The following is a 23,429-nucleotide window of genomic DNA, read 5'->3' as shown; positions in this document are numbered from 1 at the left end:
ACTTCCTATTCTTAAACCTTATAAGACTTTTGTTAAGAACTTTGATTGTGGATTATTTCCTCATTATGCCAGTCATGCTGAGCCAAAGTGTCCCACCTTTCACGGCCACAGACTCATTCCAAACAAAACAACCAGGAGAAGTTTTTAATCAGATAAAATTTTTAAGGATTTGGGGGCTGCTCACTTGGGGTGTGGTTTTATACAGAGGATTATCAATGATTTACTCAGGATTATAGACCAGATTTGTGGAAACCTCAAGTGATAACAATCCACCGACAAAGACTCCGGCGGGTGCATATTCCTAATGACTGCTATCCTATGGACATCTGGAAAATGGCTCAGAGTTATTGCTATTCCAGCATGTCAGAAGCCTATTATGGCAGTCAATAACTAGAGCTATCTGTGGCAGGCAAGCTGCAGTGCAGTGACCCATCAATACAAATTCCTCTCAGCTTGCACCACATATCCACATTGACTGCACTGGATTCCATTGATTTAAAGACTCTGTGCCACTGATGTGTTAGGAGATTCAATGCCTCATGTGCTCTTTGCATTACAGGTGATAAATCATTTGTCACAATGGCCCTTCACAGAGTGACAAAATCAATATCAGTTTATCAAGGGAGCAAGACCAGGGACCACTCATTCAACATGTGTCCCCATTCTGCACTGGTGTTATATCAAATATATAGCTGTTCTGGAGATCTTTACTTTATAAGGTAGATACACAAAGGCAGTTACACATTTAATACATTCAACCCTCTCCCAGCACTTTTAGGGCATTCAATAAACCATATGGAATATAAATACAATCATTTAACAATGTTGTCACGTTTATTTAGGATTAAAAAATTACATCTGACTTTTAATGATTTATGTTCTTGGCTAACAAACATTGAGAAGGTTCAGTAGTGAATTACAATTGTATATTTTCCTTTTTATTACTGACAAATGGTACTTAAAAATTGGTCTCTTGTCATGCAGTGGAGTAGTTCTACAAACTGTTGCCAAATGAGAATTCACAACCTCCTGAACCAATATGAATGTATGGTAGTAGCAGTCATGGTCGAGTGACAGTCTCTGCGAAGTGGTAGTCATTTATCTTAGTTATGCAAGTTTGACTTTGTTCTATGTTGTCAGGATCATCATATAATCTGAAATCAACCACCTGGTAATCTCATAGTGACACCCACTCAGTCTTCCTTTCATTTCCTTGCAACTTCATAACCTCTGCTTTCCCCTAGTCCTGCTTTTCCTCTGAACTCTCCAGACCATGTCATTCCCCTTCTCTCACAAGGTCTTCTCAGTATGTCCTCACCTTTCCTAGTCACCTGATTGCCACACCCATTTACACACCTGTTCCTCATTGCCTTGTTTACTCCCCTAGTATATATATGTCTGCTCTCTTGCCCCACTTTCTTGCCAGATCATCTATGTTGTCTTCTTGCCATAGTGCTGCAGGCTTTCCTGTCACCCTACATATCCTGAAACCTGGTGCCTGTCTTTGGCCTGCCCTTGCCATTTGAATTGGTTTGCATGGTGGGACTGCCTTCTTGTAAGCCTGTTGAGTTCTTAGTAAGGTCTGTTTAATTCAACCTGCTCTAACTTTGCCTTCAATTTTCCCTGTCTCTCCCTGAAGCGAGCAAACAAATGCACACTGCAGTGACTGAGATAGCTCACTAGCTGCCATAATGTAGTGGCAAGCATTCCACACTTCACCCTTTTCTTTTTCAACTTTAACATCAATATACTGTAGTACTTGAAACTTGTATAATATGTCTTTGCTTCCTCCAGAGTTCCCCTCTCCTCCACATGTAAAGCTAAAAATACATACTATCAAAATTCCCTTTAACTTATGGGAGTTGTTTTGCTGATCTTCTTTTCGTGTAACCTAAAAAGTGTATAAGGAGGTGAGGAAAATGCTGTGTCATTGGTTATGGATGGAGAAACATTCGGCACCTCTCAACATATTTCACTCTTTTTGAGCAGTTTTAACTAAAGTAAAATATTTGGAGACTTAAACTTTAAGTCATGTCAAACTGATAAATGGCAGGCTTCCAGGCAAAACTTTGACATACTCATTGATCTGACCATATTCCACCACTGGATCAGTCCTAGTTAGCAAACTAGGACATGCTCTTTAAGAGAAACGTCAAATTAATCCTGATGCAGTGAAACAAATGGAGACTATGGCTTCTTACACAAGTGGCTCAAATTGAGACATGAGTGGAAAGGACATGGCTATTTACAGTATTGCAAGCTCTAATGGCTGTCATTATGTTGGTGTCAGCAGAGTAAAGGTACGGTCACGTTACATTTCTGACCGACTAAATTTTCCTGTACTCAGCCCAGAGAAGGGACTGATGTCATGTTTTTGATGTGGATGATAAATGAATATTGATCAGTGGAATCATCCACCGTAAAGTGTTAGAGTGATGCTACAGTTTGTAAGCTGGTAGTCAGGGATAATGTACAAAACATAGTAATAAAACACGCAAGAATAAAAACTTCTTCGAAGTGCTGCAGCTTCCATTTAGAGAATTAGTTCAATTCTAAAATGCAGAGGTGCAGAGCTGCTGGAAACAGATTTTTATTCAGCATGTTCTAAATAGCTTACATTAGACCTTAACAGAAACTGTGCTTCCACAAAAATTAGGTAAACCATTGGAATCCACAACAAGCATGTGGGCTATATTGGCCAAATGAGCCAGCTGGACCCTCTGATTAATACAGGAGGCCTAAATAATAAAATAAGCAGTTGCTGATCCCTCTGTGCTTAGAGGAAACCAGCTGTCTAGTCGCTGTTCTGGAGGTAGCTGCGCCTTGTTAAAATGCACTCCATCAAAATTTCCTTTGAAGTAATAGCTGACAGAAAACATAATGTGAATTTGACTTGACAGGTCCCTGAAAAAAACTGCCAGGGAAATACTGAGCAAGACTGTAGAGGGAAGGAAGCGGGGTGAAGTCAGGTCTCACAGCTCTTTTGTACATTCGCCCCAGCACATTTCAGTGTGCTGGGGTGAATTTCAATTATGATGTCCATTGCTCTGTAAAAACTTCATAATTTATAGAGTCTTCTTTATTAATTTCTTGAAGTTAATCTGTGACAGCCATTGCTGTTTCACACACAGCAAAACTAAAGGATTTCATTTCTCTAATCAAATGTAGACCATCCTCTCTGGATGGTATGGAAATTGAAATTCAGACCTGCAGTATTGCCTCATCCACCTCACCAGAACAAGAATCCTTTTAAAAGGGTTTCATTATAGATGACACTGGTTGTCTGCCATTTCATCACTGCTCCTGTCATTCCCTGTGTCACAGTAAATAATCAAATGGTACTGCTATGCAAAGGCTCTTTTTATCTAATGTATAAAAGAAACGATTTAAAAACTCCTGTTGTGAATTGTGAGTATTGATTACACGATATAGAATTTATCTACCGTGGCTGAACATTTAATGAGTTAAGCAGGGGCAGGAGCAATGCATTGGTCTTGCAGTAAGACACAATAATACCATAACACATGGAACAGTAACTGATTTACCTCAACAACCTTTGGATGGATAACCCAGGAATTTTGTACAGGCATTTGTGGTCCCCAGAGAATAACCTGTTAGGGCCACCATAAGGTTGATTTGTGGTTTTGATTTAAAATATTGCAACAACTATTACATGGGTTGTCACCGAATTTGGTACAGACATCCATGTTCCCAGGATGATTTGAACTCTTTTTGGTTTGCCCCTTTTAACCCATTATCAGGTCATAAACAGTCAAGACCAATATACAGTTACACAACAATGATGGTGTGGACGCTGTAGAAAACATAAAACAGAATGTGATGAGTACTGTACTGTACATGTACTATGGAAAATAGTTCAAAGATGATATATTTAATGTTTTGTTTTTTTTTCTGATCAACTTCATTGATTTTTTTGGATATCGAAATTTGATGCAGCAACATATTTCAAACAAGTGGAGCAACTAAAGACTGGGAAAGTTGTGGAATGCTCCAAAAAACACCTTTGTGAACACATGATTTTGTAAAGGATATTACTAGATGGGTTCAGGAACACTTCTTAAAACTGCTGTCAGTAAACAGTTCATGTTCAAATGATTGATCTTTTTTAAATCTACATTTTACTAGAATTTGTTGGTATTTAATTGAATCCATTCTTTCCTCTACAATGGAAATGTCCCAGTGCCACTGACTGCAACACAAGCCCAAAATATGATTGATCCACCTTTTTTTTCCAAACATACCATTTGGTCATTGTTGCCAAAAAGTTCTGTTGTAACCTCATCAGGCCACCAGATGTTTCCAAAATGCATCAGGCTTATTAAGATGCTTCTTTGCAAAACTTCTGACACAGAATTTTGTGTTGAGCACTACAGGAAAGATTTTCTTGTAATGACTCTTCCATGAAGGCCATATTTGTGCAGGTGTGCCAGTGCGCCACCACTTCAGAGTCTGAGAAATCTTCCTGAAGGTCTTTTACAGTCAAACTTGTGTTTCATTTGCCTCTCTAGCGATCCAACATGCAGTTCTCTCCCGTTAACTGGCATGTCTCAATTACATTATGATCAGAGGGACCAGCTACCTGAAAACGCTTTCTTCTTCTTAGCCTTCTCTTGCTTTGTGGGCATTAATTATTTTAATTATTACAGTGTTAGGCAGCTGCTTAGAAGGGCCCATAGCTACTGATTGTTGGGACAAGGTTTGAGGAGTTAGAGTAGCTCTTTAAATTTGCATCACCGGCCTGTCCTAATGAGGATCATGAACAAGCCGTAGCCAAAGTCGAAGCTTAGGTCAAAGCTCAAAAAGCAGCTTTTGGGTTGCAGACATTTTGTTTTCTGTACCATTGCTCCTTCTGTTGAAGCTTCTTGCTGTTTATGCTGATAATATGAGAGTTTTGCATAAAAAATGATGCCGTGTGCAGTTTTACAGACTAAGCTCAGTGCTCACACAGGCTGCACTAATGGGAACAGAAATCTGACTGTTTCCATTCTGTGGCACAGATGTTATCGGGTCTGTTTACCTGTCCCATCTGGGATTAGTGTTAATGTGGCAGCTTCTCACTGTTTAGGTAGCTCTAAGAATGTCTCCCAAAATGAAGTAGAAATCTGTAATTGCTAATATCAGTAATTTAAAAGCACTTGTTCCTCCCACAGTGCCCTCCAGGGTTGAGTCCTATGAAGGATGGGACCGGGTGCTACGACCACCACATCGGCATCGACTGCTCCGACGGTTTCAATGGAGGATGTGAGCAGCTGTGTCTCCAGCAGCTGGCCCCTCTAGAGGATGACCCGACACTCTACAACATCCAGATGTTCTGTGGGTAAGAAAGAACAGATCACTGCTTTACATCTTAAATTACTATTATTATTCTGTTTAGTGACTGTTACATTGAGTCCTATCATCACAAACGTTTGAAGTTTTTATTTGGTAAAACAAACCAATTCTTTAAGATATAACTGTTCACAGGTGCTAACCCGGAGATTCCACTGGGCATGGCTGTGACGCTTTACGGCTGCAGCACCTTTCTGTAACGCCCTGTGCATGGCTTTATATCCCAGCATCACAGATGTGTAGGGTTTCCTTTTTGCCTGTTTTTACTGTTTGTTGTTGATTTACAATCAGGAATCTGCAAAGGGTCTTTTATTTTGAAACTTGACCAGATTTTCTGTGCCATTCCTGCCTCTGACTTCCTCTGTGGTGCAATCTGCTCTGTCCAGCTTGATGATTAGGCTTCTGTCAAAAATAAATGAGGCGCGTATTCTCCATGGAGCAGAGCGAAGAGACGCTTCTGAAATGCATTTTTCGTGGAATCGTCTGGAGTGGCCGGAGTCAGCTTTGGCGGGCATGCTGCAGCCAGAATGCAATGCAGACGTGCTCGGTGGAATTTCTGGATCAATGTTGACATATTTTGACCAGGATGAACCATGGGAAGCTAGGACACTAGTCGGAAGTAGGAAGCTAGTGCACATCCCATACATATACACTATGATCTGTAATCATGCTTAAAAGGTGGTGGTTGATAAATTAAAGGGACAAACCAAAGAGGTATTAGAGAGGTACTGGGCTACCATGAGCCTCTGGACCTGCTTCAGTGCTCTTTGTCATTGTGTCTCCAAATTTCTAGAACTCCCCTGAGGGATGAACAGCATTCTGAACACATCCCCTCATTTGGTGTTCTGCTGAGAGGACCGTCTAACACATCACTCCAAATCAATGCTGAAAAAAATGTAACCTCGAGTCAGCTGTTTCATAGAAATACTTTAGGATATATGCTTCATTCTAAATGCGGTAGATCAAGATCAAGCTTGACTTCCTCACAAGTCTTAACAAACCACCAAAAAAAACTCCTTTCAAACAACAACCTAAAAAAAAAAAAAACGCTTTTCAATGGTACTTCTCGCTAGTCTCATGAGTAAACCTTAAAGAATTATCCATAAGACACATTTTGCCCGCATGGTGCTTAGTGTGTGCTGCTCACGTCCACCAGTGTCATTCAATACAAAATCCATATACAGAGGAAGTAGATTTTCTATTTACTAAATAAATGAAATATATTTGCTTGGTTAGGGTGAAGCTAAGCCTAAACTGGCCCATGGAAAGCAAATGAAAAAATGCATCAGTGCCCCACTGCTTTGAACAGAGCAAACAGACTTTTAGAAAGCAACCTTTGGAGAGCTGGGAGAAATTTTATGGTTGTTGGTCCTCTTGCTTTTAAATGACAGGCATGCAGGTGGGGTATATGGGTGCTGAGGGGGCTACAGAACCCCTTAAGATAATTAAAAAAACATCAGTTTTTTTATCAGTATCAGTAGCTTTGACATACAGTATGTTAGTGTTCACACTTGTGTTTGTCTGTTGTGGCGTGAAATCAGTATAAAATATATCAAAAAAATTATCCTCAAATTAAAGCAAAAACCATGAATGCTGCCCAGCATTTAGTTATGAGGTCATTATATGGGACCAGCCACGAGAAAACCAGCAACAAGTCTCCCGTGGGGCATTTTCAGTTATTAGATTCTGAAAGTGTAGTTTCTAAGCTTTCCAATGATGTCTAACACATGGAAATCTGAAAATATTTGAGGAAGATGTGGCCATTTGAATGTAGGCACTCCTCAAACTAGTTTTTTGAGAAATCCAGCCTGAAAGATTCTCACCTACCAGGGGAACCAACAGTGCTGCTCATTGCATCTCATTTACATAAGTCCAACCCCCTAACCATTGTTCAAACTATTGTAGTAGTTTGCACAATGGTTATCAAATGGAAATGGAAATTCTTTTGTTGCAAAAAGCCCCTGAATAAAAATGAAAAACAAGAAAGGTATTATACTTAGTTAGAAGGAGCAAATGTAGATACTTATTTCTAATATTGAATAAAATAAAATAAATTCTGTCACTCTGTGATGAATGAGTCAAGTCAAGTCAACTTTATTGTCAATGTTGCTATATGTACAGGACATTAACAGAGGCCGCCACTTGATGATCATAAACTCCACCAGGGGTGAACAGCGTCTACAAATCACCACAGCGTCTTGACACCAAGCATCCCTGATGTAAACACAGACTCCGCCGCCGCGGTGTGAGCCGTAGCGTGTTAGCCGGTCCAGCTGGATGGAGGAGTCCAGTATGCTGCTATTGAGCCATATTTCCGTAAAAAAGAAAACACAGCACTCTCACTGTCTGCTGGGTTGATCTCAGGTGTATATAGTCAAGTTTGTTGTCCAAGGAGCGTACATTGGCGAGTACAATAGATGATATAGCCGGCTTGTGTGGATTTGCTGCTAGCCTAGCCTGGATATCCCCGTGCTTTCCCCGCTTCCGTCTCCTCTCGCACCGCCTGCGGCGCTTCCTCTGCGGGTGCGCTGCAGTAGTGGGGGTCGGTGTTTAAACGGGCCGCCAGAGTAGGCCAAGATGGAGTAACTGCTTAGTGCGTGCCAGGTTTAATTTGCAGATTGCTGTGTTGCCGATGTCAAAAAGAATCCCACAGCTGTATGTGCACATTGGGACAAACAAGCGCGACGAAAACATAAAATCACTCGAACACACCGACGAAGACAAACATGTAGACACCACATTATCAGGACAGAGAGGAGCCGCTGTGTCCGTATGCGCCACCATCACTACTACTACTCCCCTTTGTATTCTTCATCGTCTTCATCTTCAGCTAAGGTCAACTGTAGATTAAGGATGTTCTCCAGTCTAATGCAGTCGCTCTCGGCGATTTCTTCAGTTTCATCTTCTAGTTCGGGTTCAGAATCAGAAGTGAGATCGCCATCAGCATAACCAGAAGCTGCATAAGTAGCCATGTGGTTCCCTTTTAACCTGCAGCTGATTGGCCAAAAAAAGAACAGAAGCACGTGAATAGCTGTGAATAGCCAAAGAAAGCCAGTATGTTAATTTACTGTTGAATCGCCACACCCCCAACCAGGACCGAGAATTTCCTCTAAAACAACCCAAATTCAAATACAAAGTTTATGGTTTTAAGGCCCCCAATACTGTTATTTGAAACATGGAGTGGCTTCTTCATGATTTCAACTTACATATTCTGCAAAAAAAACCAAAATCACTCATTTTTAAAAAGAATTGAATTTTCTTTGTTTTCACAACTTGCGCTGGGCCGAGTTGTTGCTGGTTTTCTCGTGGTGGGTCACACGGGCTGACTTTCTCCCTGCACCCCAAACTCTGACTGCTTTCCAGTGTCCCTGCTGACAAGTATGATGACTTTATTTTTTAGCTTTATTTCTTTATACCAGGCTTCTCCTTCATAGAGGATAATTGATAGTGAGTCACTCACTCTGCAGTGTGGGTGACAACTTCAAGTTGTCCCCTGATTAAGAGCAGGTGGAGGAGAATGAGACCATGATGGAGGATGTTGTCAAACTAAGATTGGTTGTAAAACTGTGGCCCTTTAAAGCTGCCAATTGTCTGATATTGGACTAGATTTAAACCAGCTAGTTCATATTCTGTAAGAGGCTGCTGCTGAGTTCAAGTCTGCTTAGAGATATTTCCTGATGAAAGCTGTCAACTTTTGAATATAAATCCACAATAATGGCAGAGAAATGAATGATTTTTGTATGTGGCCTCAATACTTTTCCCTAGTCTTTGTATAAACTCCAGAGGGGAACATTTTTAATACTTGAAATGATATGGGAAGAATACACAAACACAAAGTACTGCCTGAAATTCTCAAATGACATCTTTTAAGATAAGATAGATAAAACTTTACTGGTCCCAGGTCGGGGAAATTAAGTTGTTACAGTCAGTAAGTATTAAAAATAGGCAAAAACAGTGGCATAGAAGGATCAAAGATAAATAGGATACAGGATAAAACATAAAAAAATCAACTCAATCAATCATTTGCACTTGAGAAGTGCTGTTGCATAAAACGAACAATGAATTGCACGAGTGGATGGATAATAAATAGTGTTTGTACTTTTGTACAGTTGAAAAAGTCTGCAACACAGTAAAAAAAATGCACAAACTGTAGTGGATGTGAGCACATGTCAGCATAAATAACAGTAGTGCAGAAAACAGGAGGTTTGTGATGTTGACATGGGAAACAACATCAAGACAGTGCCACATTAAATGATGCTGGAGTTAAACAGTCTGATGGCTGTTGGAAAGAAGGAACTGCTGTAGTGTTTTGTCTTACAGTGGATACAGCAGTCTGTTAGTGAAGGAGCTGCTTAAGCCCCTCACCGTCCCAGGCAGGGGGTATGGTTGGTTGTCCACGGCTTGGCTTTCTGGGATGCACAGTCTTAGGGACTGGAACCACACAGGAAGTTTTCCACAGGGCTGGAACTCTCTCCAGACAGAGGCTCATGTTGAAGATGTGCAAAATGACCCTGCAGAGCTGATAAGCGCAGGCTCTGAGCAGTCTGCAGCTGACACCATCCGGGCCTGTAGCCTTCCTTGCCTTCATCTTCCTGAGCCCCTTCCTCACCTGATCTGCTGTTATGGAGAGGCTGGTGGGGGAGAGACTGGGGAGTGGCTTCTGTTGAGTGAGTTGGGGGGAGTGGAATGTAGTCTGTGATGTGGAGTGCACGGGGTTAAATGGTGTGAAGAGGGTGCTGCTGGTGTCAGGGATGCTGCGAGGGGGAAGGTAAAGAGAAGTGGACAAGTAAGGGCTTCAGGTCTGGGCAGGTGTAGAATCAAATATATTGAAAAACAGATTATTCATTTGCCCATTACCGTTCTCCAGATTCTGGGCCCCTCCCGCTGTCACTGCTGTGGCCTGAGATGGTTTTCAGTGCTCCTCCAGCTTCCTGTGTCTGCAGGGGGCAGATGAACCAGGTTGTGATCAGAACGGCCTGGCTGGGGGAAAGGTGACGAGCTGGAAGCATCCTTAGTGTTTGCATATGTAGTGGAAATTCTTGTGAGCTGAAGGAGGGAGTTCACCAGGAGACTTCAGATGTGTTATGCAGAGGTATTTATTGCAGGCTTGATGCATCAAGGAGAAGTTGATGAGCAACACAATGTCCACAAGTGAACCAAGGTAGTGCCACACCAAACTCTCTCTTTTTATGTACAGATACAGATTTACCACATCTCTTGATTACACCGAAGCAAGCATTTCTCAGCCGCCCCAGAACGTCTTCCCATGGATGTAATCTCACTGTGGGCCTTATCTGCCCAACAGGGCGCAATCCAGAGTTGCCCCAGAGACCACCGTATTCACTAATATTTATTCACTGTCACCAACTGATCACTAACATTATCATTTTCAATTCAAGGAGCTTCTTCAAACCTTGTACGACTCCTTAGGAATTTAAAACCACATTGAATCCAGTCACATTAGCTCACCTAATTTTTTACAATTCAGAACCTTTTAGCACTATTGATTAAACATCTACTGGGAAGTTTGTATGGCACATTCGCTCCAAACAACACTCCCAGACAAATTAGCCAGGTGTCCTGCTGAACTCACAGTCCAGCTGATACTGCACAGACACTGATTTTTTTTGATCTTGTAAAGGCCCGGAGGTTCACAGATTAGTTCGAATCAAATACAGTTTCTTTTTAATCTCGTCAAACACAGACATGGCAAGGCAAAGCAAAGAAAACTCTAATTTGCACTTACCAGTCTTGTTATGTTGAGATCCTGTTCGTGACGCCAAAATTGTGGTGGAAATTCTTGTGAGCTGAAGGAGGGAGTTCACCAGGAGACTTCAGATGTGTTATGCAGAGGTATTTATTGCAGGCTTGATGCATCAAGGAGAAGTTGATGAGCAACACAATGTCCACAAATGAAACAAGGTAGTGCCACACCAAACTCTGAAGATGTCCGATCTAATGGGGTGTATTAATACCCCCAATGTCACATGTTTCCCCTTCTATTCCTTGCACTATTTCCTTATTATGGATATTCTGCACCCTCCTTCTACATTTCTGGTACTCTATTGGACAGTCAAAGCCCAAACAATAGCTCATACCATACTTACGTATGCCCTGACATCCATCCCTCTAACTGAGGACACTTTTGACCTAATTCTCTTAAAATGTCAGTCTATACAGTTTATCTGCAAGACCTTGGCTACCTCACGAGGAGAGACTTCCTATCTGCTGTCTGCTAGAATGGCCTCCAAATATTATGTTGTGTCTCTGTCTGAGGCCTCTGTGTTATCCAACCCTGAGACTTTTGGGCGCCTTAATACAGAAGGCCTGTGATAGAAAATTCCCTCACAGCATACAGTAAGTCAGGTGCTCTGTTGTCTCTGGTATTGCATTTAACATACTGGGTGAAGGTGGGTGAGTGTAGGACAGGGAAGCATGATTGAAATCTCCAGAGATGAGGAAGAGGACCTGTGGATGCAATGTCTGCAAACCACAGTGTGTGGGAGCGCATGCTGCTGCAGCATCGGCCGACGGGGATGTACACCGTTAATGCAAGTTATGCAAAAATATCTGAAAAGTGCTCGTTTATACTTGCACAACCTACTTTTTCTTTATGTTGTTGCTCGTGCAGGACACTTCTGCAAAGTTCAGATACATACAATTTTTTTCTACTTTTCTACTTCCATACACAGAAGACAAGAGTTAGACAATGCTGTTCACTTCCTGCTTCTTTAAGTTCCGTATTAATCTTCAAAGCTGAAGAATATCCATGTTTTTCGGGAGGCCACTGTTGCTCAAGTGTCAAAGACAAGTTGATCTTACACATGAACTGGATTTTAATGTCATTCAGTCGTAAAACACTTGTCTGGCTTTGGCTATGTCACGAGCTTTGGGGGAAAATAACATTAACTTTACTACTTTGCCCGAACTCCACAGGATGCATGTGAAAGTTCGGTGTACTTAGCCCTAGCCAGCATTAGGTTTCATACGAAATTTGCTGGGATGTGATGATCTGCCAACAAATGTTCAGACTATGATGCCTTGCATTTTAAGCAGGTGAAAGGCATAATTCAACAAAAATCAAACTACAAGTGGTTAAAAGTCAAATTCTGTATTTTGTGGCCAGGAAACATTTAGAGAGAGTGGCAGAATTAGCATTTTATGGAGATAGAATCAAATCTATGATCTCTTGGTGCACATTTTAGTCAAACATTCTGACACCGCTGCTGCAGCAGCCAATAACAACACAGCACAACATGGTTTGGTGGTTTGCAGGTAAAATTTAAGGCTGGATTTGTCTGACTCACATGTATACATTCTGATGACTATATTCCATTCTAGCCTCCTCTACAGACCTCCTCTGGCCATGTTTCTTTGCTGGAGCAGAACAGAAGGGGTGAACAAAGTGAAACCTTTGCATACATTTACTATATACAGCATCATGAAAGATGAGTCAAGTGAGACGCCGCTACAGTAATGGCAGCTTGTTTATTTCCACCTACATTCCTGGGCATAACATTCTCATGATTTCCACATCCTTCATAGATTACAGGGTTCCAACCAATGCACTTACATTGAGACTCAGAAACACATTTTCTATCTAATGACATGAATTTCATAAAACAACACAAGAAGGTAAGGATTGTCACAATACAGTATACTGCGATATGATAAAATAGATAATACTTTTCCACAGCAGGCATTTCAACTCGTCATAGCAGGAAAAGCACAGGTGTTACTCACCACATTAATGATGGCTCAGTTGCGTTCAAGTGGCCCAGTAAACTGTGACAGTGGGTCAGCATGCACAGACCTTGAAACTGAACAGGAGAGAGGATTCTGGCATGTGTATATATATCTATATCTATATATCTATCTATCTCTCTCTCTCTCTATATATATATAGATAGATAGATAGATAGATAGATAGATAGATAGATAGATAGATAGATAGATAGATAGATAGATAGATAGATAGATAGATAGATAGATAGATAGATAATGTACACCTCTTTTTCTGCTGTGACATGTCCAAATGTCTTCAGTGAAAACAGGCCACTTACTACAGTCAAAAGGTTCTATTAGATTAAGGTTAGATTGTGTATCTGGAGACCTGCCTCATATAATCTACATGGCCAGGGTCCAGCCCCACAGGTGTTTTCATTTATTAGGCTGATTAGACCTCTTCTCTGGACTGTGTGGACGTGCACACACTGATTGACATCTTCCTCACACTCCTGTTTGTTATGGAGGAGTTGTAGGAGTAGTTTTCTGAGAGTTGTTTTCTGCAGCTGGCAGCCATACAGTGGTGTAATCACCAGCATGTACAAATATGTACTGTATGGATGTGGAAATCTGCCATGTTTGACAAGAGATTTTTGATCTCCTCTGTGAAAACATCACCAGATCTCGTAAACAGCAGTTTTTTAATTGAACATAACAAGCTTTTGTTTCTTGCTGTCGTCTTTACATTCAACATCATGTTTCATTTCACTCTCAGCAAAAGCATTTTGTTGTTGTCACTTTCTCATGGTGCAGATGTGTCTAATCCTCTACGGGTCCCACTGGAGACTGGCATTAGCTTTGCGACATTTGGCATCCAGGAGAGAGCGTGTCTCTGTGTAAATCCCTGGCAGATTATCTTTCTCTCTTTAACGCCCTATCCCCATTTTTCTCCCTCTACTTCGCCTGCCTTTGATTCATTTTACAGAGTGTATTCTACACAGAGATGTCAAAACATCATCAATATGAAAGAGTCTTGAGAGGACTCTGTGTTTGGATTCCAGCTCCCTTTTTTTTGAGATGGGGGATTTTGTGCCAGTTGAGTAGAATTGACTTTACTGATTCTACACTGAGTTGTGAGGTTTTGGTTGCACATACTTTGAACCCAGTGAAAATGTAGTCAACAATATCTCGAAATAACCGTTCAATCACATGGATTAAATCAGTATTCCTGACTGCTGACAGTCTGCTTGTAAATATGTTTGCAGCACTTGTAGTACTTGCATAGCGTTTGTGGCAGTACGATGTCTGTATCCATGTTTATCACATGAGGACTGGTTGATTAATGATTAGTGCTGGATTGAATTATCGGGAAGTTTTCTCATGAATATTGAGATTGTGATTTAACTTGCAAATATTTTCACTATTCAAACTACAGTCTTGTATTTGCATCTACATACTATTAAAGACGATGACCTTGAACCAGACATTATCTCAAATGTGTGCTTTACACAAATAGGATCAAATCAGATTGGTGACCTCCAGTGCTGCTGTTTTCTGCTCTGCGCTGTTGTTGTAGGTTAATGTTAACGTTGCAGTCTGCACAAGAGATGTAATGTGAGCAGCTTGTTGTCAGACCAGCAGCTTTAGTCCTCCCTCTGGGTCTGTTCATGATGCTTTCAGGCACACGGGAAAAAACAAGAAAACGGACTTGAGGCATAAGAACAGGAGTTCAGACATTCAGATTCAGAACTTTTCAGGTTTTAGGCATAGAAGTACGATATCATTTGTTTACGAATTATAGACAGACACATAAAACTGTTCATCAACCATAATTTATATGTTTTATATAGAACAAGCGGCTGCTCTGTTGGTGTTTTTGAACAGAAGGGCACAGCCCTATACTCAACGTGGGAAAGGCTACAGAATAGTTACAGGTTACAGAACTATCTTTGGCTGATTGTACATACAGTAATACATAATAATGGGACATAATAGCTAAATAGTACATAATAGTAAAATAGAACATAATACATACTGTCATACAGATTTCGGCTGGAGAGCGAGCATATTGAGCAACAGCTAAAAGTTTCTTTGTCTCTCTCAACTAACAGAATTAAGTGACAGTTGTCGCCGCCAGTTTAAACTATCACTTGTCACAAGTGGTCATGTAAGTTCAAGTTGAAACTGCAGCTATTTTGATTTTAAAATTCCACTCATTCAGTTGTGGTTATGAATAAAAATCATAAATAAAAATGGAGTTACTTCTGGTTAACATATCTGCAGTTAAGTATACAGTCTGCAGGCCCTCTCAGGCATCACTATGTATTGTATTTTTTATGTTGTAATCTTTATCCAGTGGCAAAAACACGAGTTGAAACTGCATCAGTGTCATCGATCACACTAACTGCTTTCTTTTACTATTGGATAGATATGCATTAAAGTGTATAAAACATGTTAAAAATCTTTACTTGAAGAAAGACAAGTAATACATTTTTATTTTACTCCAAAACAGTCATACATTCTAAAATCACATGCAAGTTGCCGAGTTGAAATTCATTTCACAGGCTGAGCAGTCTCACTGTAGTCAAGCAGTCGAAGCAGGAGCCAAGCCCAAATAAAATTTAGCCGTGCACATCAGAGACAGCATCTTATTGATCCTTTTATCTGCTATGTGATCCTCCATAATCATTTTAAACTCGCCAAGAGAGAGAAGCTTCCTCTGGTATGGCTGACTGTTTAAATGACAGCTTAACAGTTTGAAAATTGGCAGACTAACCAGCACCTGTTATTTCACACAAAATTCTAAACATAATTAACTTCAACCTTAAATTGCTCTGGTGCTCTTTGCATACAAATTATTTTCCCGTTCTACTACAGTAAAAGGAATTCAGAAAATACAAGAGTAGAGATGGAGAACCAAGCAAAATAATAGATGGTAAAGGGATAATAATTAATTATATACATCACAGTTCTCAGAAAGAAAGGATGGAAATATATGAATCAATGAAATGACCTAAACCCCTCTAACTTTAGGTGCATCGAGGACTACAAACGTGGTCCAGATGGGAGGTCGTGCCTGCCACTGTCTGAGGCCTGCACCGAGGGATTAGACTGTGCGGAAGCAGTGGACATCCCCGCTAACCAGACTGTGTTCGGAGACCTTTTCTACGGATACAACAACCACACCAAAGAGAGCACCTCAGGACAGATCCTCAAGGCCACATTCAGGTAAACACACAAGCTGTTTGTGAATTGGAGCATGTGGGACATTGTTCTGCCATTTGTACCTCAGCAGGGGAACAGTTTGGCAGGGTTCAGACTTTTGGCTCCCACTGTGGCGATATCCATGATGGAACTGTTTTTGCCATCATTCTCCATTCAAGTGCGGATGTGGATTAAGATTTACATTTGGTATTAACATGTTCCTGAACAGAGGAAAAACACATGTAATTTAATCGTGTCAAGGCACACAGAACACATCAAAACACTACTGGACTGGTGATGTGGCTCTGTTGTGACCAGACCTGAGCCAGATGTAAACGCAACCTGTTCAACAGACAGTCCTCCTTCCCCTCGGCTCTTCCTGCTCTCTCAAACAAACATGGCAAGAACTACGTAGGACCCCTCCCATTGCAAGTTGAGCCCATACAGCAGCACTGTTTGCTTGACCCGGGACAGGCATGCATGTTGTCAAGTCCACCATTGCTGGTTGAGTCACAATAACAAGCATGCTGGTTTATGTCAGCAGTGTGTGAGCGGGTGTTGAAAAGTCTTAAAGTACTGAATTTAGTTGCCTCAAAAAGGAAAGTGAGGAAGTATGAAAAAGTTGGGAGATGTTATACACCTTCAAACTTATAGTGAGGTTGTTGTGACAGTACATTGTGCACATTGGAGGCTCTTCAATCCTTGTTTGTGGAGTTACAGTCAGCACCATCAAGCCTATAGCAATTAGTGTCACTACCGCCACCTACAGTGACAATGATGCGCCTGTCGTAATCAGATGCCATTATCCAGATATCATATGGACCTGAAGATTGCATGTTAATACCGGTTGCAATGGTACAGTATAAAGACGGTCTCCAGGTCTGGTCCTTAAAATCACTGTTTGGAAAGGCCAGCACAGATGTGTCAGCACAGTCAAAAGGATCTGAGCAGATGTGCATTCAACACATGGAGCACGTTACAACTAAGCCTCCTATAACAATGCTCCTGTGACCACAAGATAACACTCAGAAATGGTGTGACAGATTTTCCTTAGCTGCTGCCGCACACAGTAATACCTTCAGTTGAGCACAATAGAGATGGCCATAAGGTCCAGTAAAACCACACAGACAATTTTTAGTGGTAAGAAGATAAGCTGAAAAACAGAGCATCAAATGAGGCAGTTTTTACTTTAAAGGGGAATTTTTGTTCTACTTAAAATTGGAACCACATAATCTAACAACCATGAAAGAATAACATAAAAAATGAATAAACTCTGTTTTATGATTATCAGCAGCTCTTTGTTTTAAAATCAGACTTGACTGCCACGGCTTTTCTTGTGAAGCAAGTGATATGTTCCCACAAGTGATACACTTGTAGAGTAAAATCTCTAAAACCTTCGGAAAACATTGAGCCCTGCTTCACTTACAGAGCCTCACAGAACAATCCAATAATGTTAGTGTTATGTGTTGGGTACATACTGACTGTACGTGCTGTTTACTTATCCTATGCTTATTGAAAAGCAAGTGCACAAACAATAAGGCATTCAGTCAGATGTCTTTCACTGCAACGCTTGCTGTCTCATATTTAATTTACATTCAGACAATTGCGATGCACTGAATAGGGTCCAAATCCCCTACACAACACTACTGTTTACTATTGACGGTGGTGTTTCTGTCCAAAGCACTCTCTCAGGTTGCTATATGTCTTCAATCACTCAATGGTACAATGTAGACAATGTAGTGCATAGATAATTAGGAGGTAGATGTGTCTCCACAGGTTGTAAAAGCATATCTGATTGAATCAGTATATTTAAAGGTTATTTCATAATGGGGCAAGGAGCTTCAGGTTGGTTTTCTGTCAGTTCTTTCCCAATGAAAAAAAAGATAAGCATGATAGTAAAGCCTACCGCTGCCAGGGATTGTCCTCTATAAAACACATTTCCTCTAATCTCAGGCAAATACTCTGAGGAGGAGGAATACTAAAAAAAAACGGCCATCACCACTTTGGAAAGGCTTATGAATATTAAGCCACACAGGTCCAAAGAGATGCCGCGTTCCTTTCATGATTTGCACAGGGTTTGATGTGGATAGTAGACTACTTTGAAGGTGGTTAATTATCACTGTCCGCATGCTGCAATCATTTCCACTGAACTCAGGAAGCCAGAAGGTCAGCAAAGTCATCTGCAGCCCAGGAATTTAATTTGGGCCGTGCATGGATTCCATTGCCCGGAGGCAGCTCACCCACTTAGGGATCCACCGGTGGAGTCATGGGGAGGGAGGGGCGGGTAAAGCAGGAAAGTTAATATCATCAAGAATCTAAACCTCAAATTCTCTGATCTCATTTGAAAGTGCTCGCGAATGGAGAGCGAGGTCGGAGGCAGACTGTGAAGAGCACCAAATGCTTCCTGTGCAGATGAGGTGATGGAAGAGGAAGGGAGACTCTTTTGGGAGGCATGGTTAATGCAAGGCGTAATTATAAGAGATGGCAGCAAATGAATTAAAACTGACCAGGAGCCAGTGTGCTGAAATTGAACCTAATTGGACCAGATGAACATCTGAATGTAAACTGAACAAAAGTTACGGGAAGAGAGCATTGCAGCTGAATGCAGAAGATCCCGTCAGGGAGGTCAGCGGGGCACTCGATCTATAGATGGAGTTATTTCAAAACTAAAAATGCTAATAAAACAGTTTGCTACATGTGAAAGACAGCCTCTGGCGATGCTTGTCTGGTACGTGGTGGTAAATCTGTCCCCAAGGAAACTAAATGTCAGATTTAATGTTGCACAGCAAGAATGACTGTGCTGCTGGTCAGTATCAAACGGATGCTTAGACAGCTCAATGTAAAATGAGGTACATATTGCAGTGCTGTATTTCAAATATCCTGGAGTAGAAAAAAAGCCCTGTATCTGATTAGACTCTGCAATATGTTGCAGTAGCACAGGAAATGTTACATATTCAGCGGGGTAACTGTTGAAGGAACACTCATTTCAATTTACTAGTCAACCTAGGGTCGGGTCTAAGAACAGACACTGCTGGGTTGCATTATGGGTAGGGTTGAGGTTCAACAGCATTTTATTGAATCTGTATTTTGAATGAAATCCACCTATTTGATCCAAATTCTCAATCAAAGCACTCCCAGTCATTGAGTGGTGTTCCACAGTGATTTGTCTCTTCTTGTACTAACAGTCTTTGGTGAGTGCAGATGTCATGGTGTGAGCGGCCCATTGACCAATCAGCAGAAAAGTTGCTCACACTACTCATAATCTGATGTCGGTAATTTTTGTCATTTTAACCAGATTTGTTAGTGCCAGAGAACTGGATCCAAAATGGAACCAGCAAGCAGAAAACTATAATCACGGCAAACGTAGGATCCAGCACTTCTGGAGCTTGACTCATACAAGGGACGAGAAGTAAAGACATCTGGGCTTTGACCTTTTTTTTAAGACATGTGTTTCTTGCAAGCGCCATCAACTAAATTGTTGGTGTACTCTTCAGATATTAAAAAACAGCAGGAGGGAAGAGAGTTCTTCCCTTTTTCAATGCAATGCAGTACAGCTGATTTATTGGCTGAAAAGTAATTCTTCTTTTGGGAAGTCTCTGAGGCTTTGAAAAGACTGTCCTGAACACCAGACTCAGTGGCTGAATCTCTTTATCACTCCCACACCCTCCACTCCCACTAGACAGCAACACTGAGGACCGAGAAGTGAGCAGTTAACTGACACTGTGTTAAATGACCTCTAGTCAGAGAAGCTTTCAAACTTTAGAAAAATACTGCTGTTTCTCACTGCAACTTGCGAAGTTGCCATGTGCAGCCTTCAGCAGTCATTGACTTAGTCAGTAGTAAAATATGCAAGTGAAACGGCACTGTGGCCTGTCCTACCACATGCTTATTAGATGTAGTGTTTGCCCTTGAGACAAAGCAAGAGACAGAGAGAGAGACGGAGGGGAGGGCTGGAGAGAAACCTTTATGTCATGTTCACTGGCACTTCTACAAAAGCCTCATACCCCACTGCTCTGGAGTGGCACAAAGCATCTGTCTCCATCATTCAGTGACGATGAAAAGTCAAATTTGAATATTGTGTAATCATCAGTAGAGAGTTGTTTTTTCTTCCTCTAAACAAATAGCATCATCTTTGCTTTTTGAATTTTAGTTTCCTCCAGCTGCAGTGGCACCATTATCCAGTATTTGTTTCTTTTCCTCTCTAAAACATACTTTTCTTCATTTCGTCTTTTATTCTCTCCCCTGCTACCACACGCAAAGTCCCCTCCACTCTTTTTCAACACACAAAACGAAAAATATACGCAGTCCCTCCAAGCCAAAGTTTTGACTGCTAATGTTTTATTTATGGGGGAAAAATGATGCTTTTTTCGGTTTAGATTGTGTGGAGCTGCAACAGAACGAGGGAGAATAAAAGGGAAAGCAGCAAGTGGTGTGAGCAGGTGCCCACCGGCAACACACACACACACACACACACACACACACACACACACACACACACACACACACACACAAGGAAAGATAGGCAGGCCGCTCAGGTATGCGCACAAATGAAGCTCACACACTCTTACACATACACCTGGCCACAGCAGGTGTGCAGACTCCCAGTCTGCTGGACAGCAAAGCTCTTCCAGCTACATTTGGTGAGAGCGTCGTCTCACACACACACACACACACACACACACACACACACACACACACACACACACACACACTGACACAGAGCCGGTTTGATTCTCTCCAACCAGCATGGCTCCCTCATGGTTCATCTGTCAAGCTCAGCAGCCTTGAAATGCTTCTCGTGTTTTTCGGAAAGGGAAGTTCACCCCGCCCTCCCTGCGCAGGAAGCTTCCCCTCCTGCTTCACAGGCAGGCTTGTTATTAGCATTTCAAAAACACGAGGCTTATTTATTTGATTTCCTAGTTGGTAAAATCCTGTCGTGTCATCGTCTTTGGCCACAGACTGGTAGGGCACAAGATAATTTTGGTTACAAAGCAGAGTGAGATATGAGCATCCACGCTCAGGAAGGAGGTCCTATCCCTGTGACATCTCGGGAGCACCGGGCACGATATGATCTGGTTTTATATTACCGAGCTCAGTGACAGGGTCTCTATCTTCCTGTCTCTGTGGGAGCCAGTGGACTCCAGTAATGAGATGTTAAAAAGCTAACCTCCTCTCATTACTCCTTACACTGTCCTCCCTCTCCTCCTCCCCTCCTCCCCTCTCACACGACAAGCACAGAGCAGGTTTTAATGAATATTTTAGTGCCCTTTGTTCTCATTCTGGTGGCTTCTTGGGATCAGTGATTAAGACTGTGGTCCCACCTGACACCCCCAACACACATGCACGCACGCACGCACGCACGCACGCACGCACGCATGCACACACACACACACACAGACATACACACACACACACACACACGCGCACAAACTACTTTGTGTGAGCATCTCTTTTTATCTCCCTCTTGCTTTTTTGGCTCACCTCAACTTACTGTACCACACCTCCATATTCCCCCCTCAAGAGGAATACGTTCATTGAGTCAGTTAATTAAAATATGAAATGTGTCTGAGAGGGTGGGGCAGCTCTGATTGGTTCTAACTGAAAGCTGTGAGCTTATGCAGGAACACAGTCTGGAGGATCATTGTGAGGAAAACTGAAAAAAAGTGAAGGGTTGCTGTCCTCAAAAGTGTCCTCATACTTTGTGTTTCAGTGATCTATCAAACAGGTGGCTGCTTCACCACACCCACAAGAGAAAAAAATTTCTTGAACACTCTAAGTTTTGGCAGTTTTCTAAGAAAATGTAATAAGTCATGCTTGCAGTGCCAGATGGGTGGTAAATGTTACATCGCGCAGTATTAACAATGAAAAATGTCAGACGTGGCTGCAGCCCATATTCTACATTGCATGCATCTAACAGAGGTGGAAAAAATCACTGCAGTTTTCAGCAAAACGACAAAAAGGCTCTCTCATTACCCAATTTGTGTGCTTTGTTCAACTAACTCAATGTATGCAGAATTGCTTGTTTGACTCCAGTGTCGATAAAATCCCAACCAACCTCGTTGTTCATCATTCTGAGACTGAGACAGTAAGAGGCAAATACACTGTGTTTCAGTGCAAGTTGATTGCACATATATGGCACAAACAGCTTTGTTTTGCATTATTTTAAATGATTCCACTCCAGAGGCTAACGATGCACGAGGAAGTGACATCCCAATTGTGTGCCTTACCACCCACCCACATCAGCAGATAAGCTTGGTTCCACAGCACAAACAGCTAACTTTCCATTGTTTTTATGAGCCAGATTTGCTTCTAATTACTGCTGCACCCCTGGCCACGCCATGACCATGCAAATAGAATGTCATTTGAATGGTGGTATTTGACGCTGTTTCTACTGCAGCCAGTGGCTTCTGTTGTTCTCAAGCTGTGACTTTCCCAAAGGCAACAGTTTGTGATTTGTAAATATTTGTGTATCCTTTTTTTTTTTTTTTTTTTTTTTTGTTATCACAGCTCAGGCCCAGAACACTGCATGAATCAAATGGTATATTATGCGTGGTGTATATTAACAAGAAAGCTGTCACCAGTGTGAACCATGAGGACTTTTCATACTTGTTTAATGGCTGCTGGCTGTGTGCGTGTTTTAAAAGTGCAGTGCTTTTATCACAGATCTTTAAATAACAATGCATTTGTCTTAAAAGGGCCCACATCTGAGAGGAACATAGATTTAAGGTAATTGAGATGCTCTAGATCTTATTTGCTTAACCTAATATCTGGTGTCAGATATGGCTACTGCCAAGAAACATTCTCATCATACAGGAAGAGGTCATTTGAAATTGGAGAGTTAAAAAAAAAAAAAAAAAAAAAGCAGCATATTAAAAAAGAGTTTTATTTTTAATTCAGTTTTTGTTTATATTACGCCAAATCACAACAGAAGTTGTCACAGGACACTTTCCATATAGAGCTGGTACAGACTCTTTATCTGCAGAGACCCAACAATTCCCTCATGAGCAAGCACTTGGCGACAGTGGTGAGGAAAAACTTCCTTTAAACAGGCACAAACCTCAGGCAGAACCAGGCTCTGGGTGGACGGCCATCAGAGAGAGAGAGGGGTCAGGGGTGGACAGAAATGCCGTCATACTAACAGTGAAAGCTCT

The 23,429-nt window shown here is 41.5% G+C and overlaps 1 protein-coding gene across 6 annotated transcripts in view; it reads left to right on the top strand.

Moving 5' to 3' along the window:
* astn1 (astrotactin 1) overlaps nt 1-23,429 on the top strand; it is a 370,801-nt gene that overhangs the window by 160,806 nt on the left and 186,566 nt on the right. For all 6 annotated transcript variants that reach the window (XM_070974412.1, XM_070974410.1, XM_070974416.1 and 3 more), the window contains 2 exons: nt 5,172-5,338; nt 16,108-16,302. In XM_070974412.1, the coding sequence (XP_070830513.1) occupies nt 5,172-5,338; nt 16,108-16,302 (362 nt within the window). The remainder of the gene's footprint in view (nt 1-5,171; nt 5,339-16,107; nt 16,303-23,429) is intronic.

Source organism: Chaetodon trifascialis, chromosome 11, assembly GCF_039877785.1.
Source record: "Chaetodon trifascialis isolate fChaTrf1 chromosome 11, fChaTrf1.hap1, whole genome shotgun sequence".
In the NCBI taxonomy this organism is placed as follows: domain Eukaryota; kingdom Metazoa; phylum Chordata; class Actinopteri; order Chaetodontiformes; family Chaetodontidae; genus Chaetodon; species Chaetodon trifascialis.
Note: the sequence above shows the minus strand (reverse complement) of the source record. Positions and strands in the feature narration are given on the sequence as shown.